Source organism: Anastrepha obliqua, chromosome 1, assembly GCF_027943255.1.
Source record: "Anastrepha obliqua isolate idAnaObli1 chromosome 1, idAnaObli1_1.0, whole genome shotgun sequence".
NCBI classification, from domain to species: Eukaryota; Metazoa; Arthropoda; class Insecta; order Diptera; family Tephritidae; genus Anastrepha; species Anastrepha obliqua.
The window spans coordinates 1,819,240-1,831,392 of NC_072892.1; the positions used below are offsets into that span (position 1 = coordinate 1,819,240).

Consider the following 12,153-nt stretch of genomic DNA (forward strand, 5'->3'; position numbering starts at 1 on the left):
ATATTTTCGAAGTGATATTGAGATGCGGTCAGGTCTTTAAAATTAATAACAAATTGTATGCATGCATATATGTTTTTTTTTTGTTGTTTTGAAGGCCGCAAAGTGTGAGACTTGCCTTTTGACTCACCCACTAAAAACCCACCCCAGCTCCGTTTTCCCCCTACCGCGGGTCAACCGTAAATGATCACTTCACGGGCGCTCCCCTCTCTATTGCCAAATTCTTAAATACCTATGTAGAAGTATATACTTGCATGTATATATGTACAGACACTTACACGTATCTATCGAGATTGTAAAATGTATATAAGAAAATGTATAATGTCTGGAAATTTCTTGTTTACTTTATTTTTTCAGTTTCAAGGTGGCGCAAAATTAAGCATCAATAAATTCTGTTTTTGAATAGCTCTTTAAACTAAAAAAAAACTTAACTAAATAAAAAAGTATGTTGAGTGATTTGCAAAAAGTTGTATTTTCACATACTAAAGAGAAACATTGTTCATGATTTCATGTGAATACAAGGGCGCCGACGGACTGCCGGCTGAGCTATTCAAACATGGCGGCGAAGAGCTGGTAAGGTGCATGCATCAGCTCCTATGCAAAATATGAGCGGATGAAAGCATGCCTGCCGATTGGAATTTAAGTGTGCTCTGCCCAATCCATAAGAAGGGGGATCCTGCAATTTGTGCCAATTACCGCGGGATTAGTCTTCTAAATATCGCCTATAAGGTTCTAGCGAGCGTATTGTGTGAAAGGCTGAAGCCCACCGTCAACCAACTTATTGGATCTTATCAGTGTGGCTTTAGACTTGGAAAGTCTACCATACGCCAAATCTTGGAAAAGACCCACGAAAGGAGAATCGACACACACCGTCTTTTCGTCGATTTCAAAGCTGCATTCGACAGTACGAAGAGGAGTTATCTGTATGCCGCGATATCTGAATTTGGTATCCCCACAAAACTAATATGGCTCTGCAAGATGACGTTGCTCAACACCAGCAGCGCCGTCAGAATTGGGAAGGTCGTTCCCGAGCCGTTTGATACCAAACGAGGTTTCAGACAAGGTGACTCGCTGTCGTGACTTCTTTAACCTGATGTTGGAGAGCATCGTACGAGCCGCAGAACTTAATCGCTCAGGCACAATTTTTTATAAGAGCGTACAATTGCTGGCGTATGCCGATGATATTGACATCATCGGCCTTAACAACCGCGCTGTTAGTTCTGCCTTCTCCAAACTGGATAAAGAGGCAAAGCGAATGGGTCTGGTGGTGAACGAGGACAAAACGAAGTACCTCCTGTCTTCAAACAAACAGTCGGCGCACTCGCGTATCGGCACCCACGTCACTGTTGACAGTTATAATTTTGAGGTTGTAAAAGACTTCGTGTATTTAGGAACCAGCATTAACACCGATAACAATGTCAGCCTTGAAATCCAACGCAGAATCTCTCTTGCCAACAAGTGCTACTTTGGACTAAGTAGGCAATTGAGCAGTAAAGTCCTCTCTCGACGAACAAAACTAACACTCTACAAGACTCTCATCATGCCCGTCTTAACGTATGGCGCAGAAGCTTGGACGATGACAACATCCGATGAAGCGACGCTTGGAGTGTTCGAGAGAAAGATTCTGCGTAAGATTTTTGGACCTTTGCACGTTGGCAACGGCGAATATCGCAGACGATGGAACGATGAGCTGTATGAGCTTTACGACGACATAGACATAGCGCAGCGAATAAAGATCCAGCGGCTACGTTGGCTGGGTCATGTCGTCCGAATGAATACAAACGCTCCGGCTTTGAAAGTATTCGATGCGGTACCAGCTGGTGGTAGCAGAGGAAGAGGAAGACCTCCTCTGCGTTGGAAAGATCAGGTGGAGAAGGACTTGGCTTCACTTGGTGTGTCCAATTGGCGCCGTTGAGCACGAGAAAGAAACGACTGGCGCGCTTTGTTAAACTCGGCCAAAATTGCGTAAGCGGTTATCGCGCCAATTAAGGAGAAGACATAAGAGTTTCTATGATTAAAAAAAAAAAACAAATAAAAAAACTAGAACGAAACCAAAAGAAAAAACATATATAAAAATGCTAGGAGTTTTTACCTTCCTTCGATGTTTCTTCATATGAAATAGTCTTCCACTCCGAAACAAGAATTTCGGTCCTTTAAGAATATTTTTAAGTTATACAGGGTCTTAAAAATACGTGTCTCTTTTAAGGTAGTACCTTATTTTGACAGCTGTCACAATACAATTATAAATCTTCCGATAGGGTCATTAATTTTGCGCCCCCTTGTATTTACACATAAAAAACAAGACACTGATCGTGATTTCCTGTGAATATTTAGGAATTCCTACAACAACAAAACAACAAAAAAAATATTTAAAAATGCTAGAATTTTTTATCTTTCATCCATTTTTCTCCAAATACAAATTGAAATTATACAAATGAATCTTTACTTTCCTATGTAAGAATTTGGCTCCTTTAAAAATATAAAGAATATTTTCTTTCAAATACGTCTGCATTTTTAAGCAGTACTTTGTCTTGACAGCTGTCACAATACAATGACATCTCATTCGACAAATGCTTAGCAAAAAACCCAAAACTCTTTGGTATGTGTTGGATATATGATTGGACACAAAAAGTGTACGAAGGTTGTTAGTAAATTTTTGAGACATGATAATACGCCAAATCTGGTATCGCCATCGTAAAGGTTTTTATTTTTAGTGGAAAATATACTTGGAACGTTTTGTCATACGAGTGGTATGTACTTATTTAGTGGTATCGTTCTTCGGAAAAGAAATTATGATGTGCGTTCGCTGATATTGAAGGATCGAGATCGTCACTTACTTCCACTTGCATACATTCAACCATCAAAACATTTCAGCATCAAACAGATTTGATCGCGTTGGACACGGCATAATTTGAAAATTATGGATTGCAAATAGGCTGCAGCAAAAATCTGCAAGTGGAAGACCACAGAAAATAACTGGGCACCGAAAGTGTTTTCTTGAGAAAAATAGCCGCAAATTCCACATTTATCAAGAAATCTTGCTAGTGAGCTTAGAACTGAGTGTGGGGTCGAAGTTTCACATGAAACAGTCCGCCAAATTTTGCAAATGCTCAATTTTATCTACTTCACGAGTTGCTCGGAAGAAGCCTTTGCTCTCTGCACAGCATAACGAAAAGCAGCTATATTTGGCTACAATGTATCTGGCTCAACCAGCTCTCAGTGAGTGGGATGATGTGCTATTCTACGATGAGACTAAAATCAAGGTCGATGGACCTAATAGAGTATGAAGGCAGCCATTAAAAGCACTGGAAAGGCGGAATATTATACCGAGCGTTAAATTTGACAAACTTCAGTCATGGTGCGGTGATGCATATACAAGTGGATGCATGGCAATATTTGAATATCCTGCAGTACCACTTGAAAAATAATGTAATAAAATTGTCGATAAGAAATCTCAGTTTAAATTCGACCAAAAAAACGATACAAAACATAATGCTCATATTATCACAATGTAGCTTTTTGCTAAGTGGAGACATCAGTCCAAACCCCAAAGACAAAATTGCAAAAAAATACGCAAAAGGTCGAGCAGGATATAAACTTTTATTTAAAGTGGATAGCGTCACGACGCTTCCAGTATTTTTAATTTATATTCATGTCATTCAATTCACATCCCATCCCGATAACATCAGATTATCTCTCATATTATGGCCTTCAATTTCCAACAGCATTGGCAACAAATACTACTTGTGCCTGCACTAATAAGACCCGATTTACACGAGGAGACATCTGGAAGGGAGACACTGGACATTCTCTTTTGAAGTTTCATTCGCATTCACACGGGCAAAAATGTTTCCGCGACATTTTGACATTTAACACTTTAGCATCGTCTGGTTCGGATGTATTCTAGCACGCGCTTACATGTAAAGCAGAGAGCGTTCGACAACAGTTTCTTAAATATATGAATGAAAAATGCAAACTGGTTAAATAATAAATAATTTGTTGTTTTTTTATTGAAATATATTTATAAATTCTTATACTTGAATAAAAAAAATTAAATTAAAAATACTTCATATGTAAATAATTAACTTAAAATTAACTTGAGTAACTAGAAATGCGAGGAAAATTAGAATTCAACATAAACATGCCCCATAATATATTTTAAATTATACCTACTTTACTAGCAAAAATAATCGCAAAAATCCCAAGCAGTGTTCGGATGTTTGTCATCTTTGTTATCTTCCGTTTGCTTGAAAACCAACACATAACTCAGAACCTTCTCCTACAAAAGAAGAAAACGAATGAAGCAACTGTCAAAAATTGGAAAGATTGGAAATACGAATAAGAAGAGCAAAGCGTGTCGCCGAGTACGGGAGACAAAATCCCTTCTCTCTTCCCCGACCGTCCTTCGCCTCCGAACAAAATGTTTCCCTTCCAGATGTCTCCTCGTGTAAATCGGGTCTAAGGAAATCATTCCTCGGAACAAGCTCTGCGATGACTATGCCGATTGCAGCAATGGACGCGATGAATCTGTAAAGGCATGTCTGTCCAATGCTTGTAAGGATGATGAATTCCGTTGCGCCTATGGGGCGTGCATACGAGCCGAATTGAAATGTAATAATCAAATCGATTGTTTCGACCGGTCTGATGAAATGGAACTTTTGTGTGCCTCCGATAATAAAATATGGGCAAAGCTACAAGGAAATTGGTGAGTTGTAATGGATTACTAAATGCTATTTAAACCAAAACCTTCATTACTGTATATCTTTAAATTACTATTAAAGGTGAGTAAAACAAAATAGTCGTATACCAGGTTTTGTTTTGTATGCTATTTGTTCTGTTTAGATATTTAGTACTAAAAGCGCTTTTCAGCTCCAAATTTATTACGCCAGAACAATTTCGGAGAATATTGGTCTCAAAGACCTCCTATCCGACCATGGGCAACCTCCTGGCTGTTGTTAAAGCGGAGTTGCACATTTTATTTCTCAGAAAAGCGCAGAAAAGATGCAGCTTCATTTTATTTGTGTGCTATTTCGAAAGCCCTTTGGCTCCAGTACAATAGATCGAGGACGGAGAGGGAGACTCCGCGCCATTCAATCGCCAAACTCAAAGCTGTGAGCGTGAAACTGGATGATCGGCCCACAAGCAGGTTTACCATTTAAGAAAGAAAGAGAGTGGCAAAATTCCTATTGAATGTCACCGTTGGGACGATGGAATTAGTTCTCCTCGAGGTGAACTGAGTTCATCGCAATAATAGACTGACATGACTACAAGTTTTTACCATCCAGCGACTCGCTTCATTTAACCTAAATGCACTCATGGACACCATCTTCTTCATATGCAGATCTATCGGAATAACATGCGCCAGCGCATTAAGAGCCTCCTGGTAATGGTCTAATAGCACCGACCGTTATTGCACAGGCTCTTCTTTGCATTCTGCCATCTTCCGTCTCGTTGGGGGATCCTTGTTAAAAAGTTATATCCACAAATCGACGGAAAATGAAATTTTAGGAAGCTACCGGGAAACTCAACTCCTTATAGCTAAATAGAAATATTCACGCCCAAAGTCGATAAAGCCAGTGTGACCAGAGGGCTAAGTTATACGTAGGTGGAAGAGTTATACAGGTAAAAAAATATTAAAAAAAGATTACCTGCGTTAGAACAAAAGTGATCTAGTGACTCTGTGAACATAATTATAGCCAATGCGTTTTTCATTTTATTTTATTTCTTTTTACACGTAAGGATGTATTTGAAGCACCCTTTATACTGAAAAAAAATTATTTTACTTTAATTTCATTTTACTTACAGCACGTATGAAGAATTTGAATGTACTTCGGATGAATGTATTGATGACTCGCTCATATGCGATGGCATGCCAGACTGCAGTGATGGATCTGATGAGACGGTAAGCGTTTGTGCCAGTATGATATGCTCCGACTACTCTTTCCGCTGTGGCTACGGTGCATGCATAAGTGTCCAACAAGTTTGTGATAAAATTTGGGATTGTGTGGATGGATCCGATGAATTATGCTCAATGAGTGTAGATACGGATACGCAGGAAGAACCACAAGAAGAAAAACGAACATCCACGCCTACTGCTTGCACTATACCCTACGAGAACTTGCATCTACAAGTCTGGCTTCGTGGCACAAAGAAACTTTTGTTTTATTTTGATAAAATATTGCAAAATGAGACTGTCGAGTTCGAGTGCTCGGCCGGTTTTGAATTGGTTGGTGCGAACCATTTGGTGTGTATGGACAATAATTGGTACCGCCAGTGGCCCAAATGCGTAGGTGAGTTGTTTGCTGTGGAAGCTGATTTTGCACTTAAAATAATAAATGAAAAATTTCGAATGCTGATTCCACAGCGTTGCATAGGTCCGAACAATGTCTGCATAATCGCACATCCTGTGATAACGGTGAATGTATTGCTACAGCAGCACTTTGCAACGGTGTTAAGGATTGTACAGATGGTTCAGGTGAGACAGCGACGAAATGTTATGGACGCCATTGCACCGCAAGTGAATTTCAATGCAAATATGGTGCTTGCATTTCAATAGGGGCAGTTTGCGATACAAAGCAACACTGTGCGGACGGTTCGGATGAGACGCTGCTGCTTTGTACCAAAGATGAAAATGATTTCTATAACATATTGCAAGGCGGGTGTGTGTAAGTAATAGAGAGTAATTTATTGTTGTTATGCAACAACATTTGTTATTAACTGCCTTTCTCAACTTCAACCACCCACATCAAATAATCTGACGTTAATATTATACATTTCTTCAAAATAAGTATCTATAATTCTTCTAGGACCTCGTTGCTCGGTTGTACTTTGTTTTTCGATCAACTAAGGCTAAGGTCAGCTCGTAGTACAGCCTTTCCGTCCATTTTAAACGTAGTTTTAGCTTAAGAATCAGATGTTTGCTGTCTGCTGTTGTTGTTGTGTTAGTAGCATAAATATTACTCACACATGCAAGGGGAGTGTTGTCAGTCTGCCAACGTAGAACCGACTGTAGTGGGAACGTCAGTTTTGGGCGCAAAAATTGTATTGAATACATTCGGCATTCGGTCTGTGTTTTGCATTCTAACATAAATTTATTTATTTCACTAATTCCGGCAAATAGTTGACTTCACTTGGTGAAAAATTATTGCTTATCGCGAACTTTTTTAATCCTCCGTCGGGCACCCGGGTCTAGCTGGCTTTTCGACTTTGGACATGAATTTAACATATTCTATTATAGCGAACGACTTGAGCATCCAGGCAGCTTCCTAAAATTTGATTTCCTATCGATTTATGGATATAACCTTTTTAAAAGGATCCTCGAACAGGACGAAAAACTGCCAGACCCATGTGCCTAACTGGGTGTCCAACGGAGGGCTAAAAATTTTATACTATTTTATTTTGTACGCAAATTTTTCAAGCAATCACATAGATTGTGTAAAAAACAGATTTATAAAACAGCCAAAGTTACAGCTCTAAATTGGTATGAAACTAGTTTTGAATCTGTCTAAAATATCTAATTTGTTTTGTTTTTACTTAATTTCATTTATTACAAAAGTTCATAGCGTTTTCATATTTTCCTTTATTTTACAACGATTTGTTTGCTGCCTGGCAAAGGGTAAGTATTCTTTCGATAGAACTCTTTCTGCTCTACAAAATTGTGTTGATTGTATTTTTGAGTTTTTTAATTTCTTATTAGTTTGGAGGCTTAGAAAGGGAATCCAAAATCCAGCCAAAAATCAACATTTTTGACAGCTGCTCTTCGTTGTTTTTCATCGAGGTGAAAAGGCTGCTGAAGCAGTCCTGGACATTTGCGACGTGTATGGAGAAGGCGTGATAGGCGAGTCCACAGTACGGAAATGGTTTTCGAAGTTCAAAAATGGCGACTTTGACTCGTTGACACGTCCTGCAACGGAAGACCTTGTGAATTCGATGAAGAACGTCTAAACCACTTTTGAAGCAGAAGGGTCGTTAAACCAGTCGTGAATTAGAGGACAAAATGAACTGCGATCATAAAACGATTCTCAATCTTCATTCAATGGGATTTTCTGAAAATTTGGGAGCCTGGGTGCCTCACGAGCTCAACGAAACAAACAGCGCTTTTTGTTTCGAATCGCCACGGGAGATGAGAAGTGGTGCCTATACTCGTACTTCAATATGAAGCAAAGAAAGGAGTGGGTGGCTCCAGGAAATACACCAAAGCCGAGAGTCAAGTCGGATCTTTATATGTGTTTGCCACGGTCCATGTGCCAAAAATGATCGACATGGTCAAACCATACTCCATCACGCCAACACCAGGCCTCATATTAAAAAACCCAAGGAATTCTGGGCCAAAAATAACATTGAAAAGGCGAAAGTTTTTGCTGATCATTTGGAAAAAACCTGTAAGCCTTGTGAATCAAATCATCAACCATTGCTAACTACCACACATTCGGTTGAAAATCAGTTTCCTTTTGCTTCACTGTCAGAGATTAAGCATGAAATAAGTCTTCTTAAATCCAGAAGAAACTCCTGGCTTCGTCTTATCACTGCAGAAACCTTAAAAACATTCCGCAAGAAACTTTAATTAGCATACTAGAAAGCTTCAGAAGTCATAATGATAGGAAAACCTGGCAAAAGTCCTTACGAAGTGTCATCATTCTGCAACGATTGCAGCCTTTTATTTAAAGCAAACGGCGTATTCCTAATAACCAGTTCGGATTTCGATCAAAACATTCAACGATTGAGTAAGTGCATAGAATCACAAGCGTAAAAGAAGAAGCAACCCAAAACAGAAAGTATGCTCTTCCATATCCCGATTGATGCTCAGGCCTTCGATAAGGTAATGGCATGACAGACTACTCCATAAGCTTCCAAAAGAATTTTCGGATATTTCTAAACAATAGATACTTCAAAATAAAGTGCGATGGCATTTATTGAAGATTGAAGCCAATAAATGCCGCGGTTCCACAAAGAAGTACCCTTGGAACTATACCGTATGTGCTTTTCACATCTGATTTTTGGTCTCTAAAAATAAAATAGCGGCTACCATCGCGGACGATACGTGCATTTTAGCAATCGGTGATGATGAGACTCAGTCCACTCGTAAACTCCAGCATGACGTTAACAAATTCATTGAATGGACTATGAAGTAGCTTATAAAACTAAACAAATTCATGAAAAATTTACCAACAAAAAATTCAATATCATCTTATAAACATATCAGGCCCGCGAATTCCCCACTGCAAGTACTTCGGAATGACACTTGATGCAAAACGCTGCTGGAAAGAGCGCATTAAAATAAAATATGCTGAATTAAAAAAAAAATTAATTGTCCTTTTGGAAGAAGTTTACCTACTTCTATTCAAAACAAACTTTTATAACCAAGTATTTAAGCCTGTGTGGGCTTATGGTATACATCTGTCGGGCTGTGCTAAACAAACACATATTGGAAAAATTCAACGGTTTCAAAACATATTTCAAAAAGCGCAGTCAGCGCACCTTGGCATGTGTTAAGAAAACTGTCTTACAGCGTGTCCTCAAGATTACACCGGTATCTGAAGTTGTGCAGCTCAAACCAAAAGGCTTGAAAAACAACCCTGAGGCTCAGCGACTTGGCAACCCAGATGAGCAATGCTGGAGATTTAAATGTCATGATGTCGTTCCAGAATATTATGCATTTCCTGTAACATTTCAATAAAAAAATTCTATTCCGCAGAAAGAGTTCCATCGAATGAATACTTACCCTTTGCCAAACAGCAAACAAATCGTTGTAAAATAAAAGAAAATAGAAATTTGCTACGAGCTTATACTCGTATTATCGTACATACCTATATTTGAACAAATTTTGTCATCGCAGGTTTAATATCTGAATAGAGGTTTAATTCCAACATTTAAATAAATATTGTTTGTGCAAAAACGTCATAAACAGAGAATGTACATTAAACATTGCATTAATTAAAGACTTTAAGAGTTAGTCTTTAGGGGATTTTTTTCTTATAATTTTTATATTTATAATATAATTAATACTATTTTCCTCTAATAATTTAAGATGAGGGTTACTTCTCGTGCAATAATGGCGACGTAGTACGCGATTATCAGATTGTAGCGATGGTTCGGATGAGTTCATTGAAAATAATGTCATAGAGAGTCCATGTTTAAATGCAGAGTGCACAGATTCAGATGCCAAATGCCATTATGGTGCATGCATTCCGGCATTAAAATGGTGTAATACAATAAAAGATTGTGCCGACAGTTCGGATGAATGGAAGTGGAATTGCAATAATAACGGGTGAAAACTTAATGTGCAACTAGCCGGAGGTTTACATAATAAATTAATTAATTCATTTTGCAGAAATCCCAATGACTTATCTTGTGAAAGTGGTAAATTTATCGCAAAGGAATTATTTTGTGTTGGCAAAGCGGATTGTGACGACGACTCTGATGAAACTGAAACGTATTGCTCATTGAAAAAATGCAAACCCACACAATCCCCTTGCAGATATGGCGGGTGCATTGATACAAATAAATTTTGTAACGGAGAAATTGATTGCATTGATAGGTCGGATGAGAATGAATTTTTCGCTAAATGCCCGCACCACAATTCATCATCAGAAGTCGAGTATAAACAATCCACCAGCCCTTGCAACATTCTAGATGATCAAAATCTCGAAATATATAATGAAAACGAACAAGTTTATTCAAAACCCGGTTACTTTGACAGTGAAGCTCGAATCATTTTAACATGCAAAAATAATTACACAATAGCAGCCAATACACCGAAAGTGGTGCGCATTTGCGGTCAACAGGGTTGGAATGATGTGATACCGAAGTGTTTTAGTGAGTATCGGCAAAGAATGTACAAGTACATTTCTATAAAGATAAGTATGCAACTGAAGTTAAAACAAAATTTAGAAGAAATTCGTGTTTTGCGGTGAAAAACAAAAGTTTTTTCAGGCTAATGAACATTGACTGGAATTTTATAGATTGATCAAATTTTAAGTATCTATACGAGGTTTGTTACAAAAGTATCCGACTTTGTTTTTTTAATTCTAACATCTGACAAATTTGAATTACACGCGCTTGCATAAGCAGACCTGTAACGTTCCTGCACATGTGTGAATTTTTTCCCGTCTGTCCCTAGCGTCAGTTGCTGTCAAGCAGTGTGAACGGAGCATGGTATTTAGTGCTCCCCCTTTTGCCCCGATTTTAATCCGTTTTTCGTAGAAATTACAAGATGCAACGCCTTTACAAGCCACTCCGCACCACACCATTACGGAGGCTGGATGGTGGCCACGCTGAACCCTTGGAACAACATTTTTTGAGTCTTTAGAAGTTTTTGCGTTTTTAGTCTTTTGATTATTAAAAACTTCTTCAACAGTGACAATTTTCTCATTTCATGGCCGTTGATGCGTGTCACCCAAGAAGCTGCACGCATCTGTCGAGTCCAATTTTCTTTAAACGTTTTGACAAAATACCACCAGTTGAGCCACGGAAGGCTTTCATGTGGAAATCATCTCTAATTAGTCTTGACATGGACCTCGCTCGCGAAATATTTCTGGAAGTCTATCTTCGGTATAGCCATCAGAGCCGTGTTCAATTTTTCTATTACTTCCTTTCAGCTGTTAAAAGGTTTCCCTCGATTAAAGAGAAAATAACCGCAGGAAGCCATATAAGTAGAATTCGATGGCTGTTGGATGGTATTCGCTTCGTTTCTGGTGCAAAATCCATGAGTTGTATTCCCACAAATCGGTTTTTTTGTTGGCGAATTGTTTCACGTAAACGTCCCATAACGCCCTTAAATAGTCTTTATTAACTGTGTGAAGTTCTGGCAAAAATTTCCAGTGCCGCTTTACAGCAGACAAAGCAATTGCGACAAAAGCGGCGAGAACGACAGCTCTCGTGTGAGTTTTCAGCGATATTTTCGTAATCTAAATATATTATTTTTTGTTCCATCTTGGGGCAAATAAAGAAATAAATAATCGAAAATCCAAAGTACGTTGCACGCGAAGTTTTAAAATTCAGCTTATTTCGAATCAATCCAATCACATTTTTTTTTTTTTTTTTTATTATTAGTATTTTCATTGCAACTAGTATAACATTACATAGGTATATATACTAACGAGCAATTTTTGTAGAGTTTTGTTACAACAAATAATTTGAGTTAATCCTCAGTAAAAT

General features: G+C 38.4%; 1 protein-coding gene across 2 annotated transcripts; it reads left to right on the forward strand.

The window, feature by feature from the left end:
* Positions 1-4,499: 4,499 nt before the first annotated feature.
* On the forward strand, positions 4,500-10,092 carry LOC129244298 (modular serine protease-like). Of its 2 annotated transcripts, XM_054881917.1 has the most exons (4): positions 4,500-4,702; positions 5,803-6,287; positions 6,362-6,662; positions 10,025-10,092. In XM_054881917.1, the coding sequence occupies exons 1-4, from the start codon at positions 4,647-4,649 to the stop codon at positions 10,026-10,028; spliced, it is 846 nt and encodes a 281-aa protein (XP_054737892.1). In that variant the 5' UTR covers positions 4,500-4,646; the 3' UTR covers positions 10,029-10,092. The 2 variants fall into 2 exon arrangements, with proteins under 2 accessions (XP_054737892.1, XP_054737898.1); XM_054881923.1 differs by lacking the exons at positions 4,500-4,702; positions 10,025-10,092 and adding an exon at positions 5,598-5,619 and having other exon boundaries at positions 6,362-7,249.
* The last annotated feature ends 2,061 nt before the right edge of the window (positions 10,093-12,153 follow it).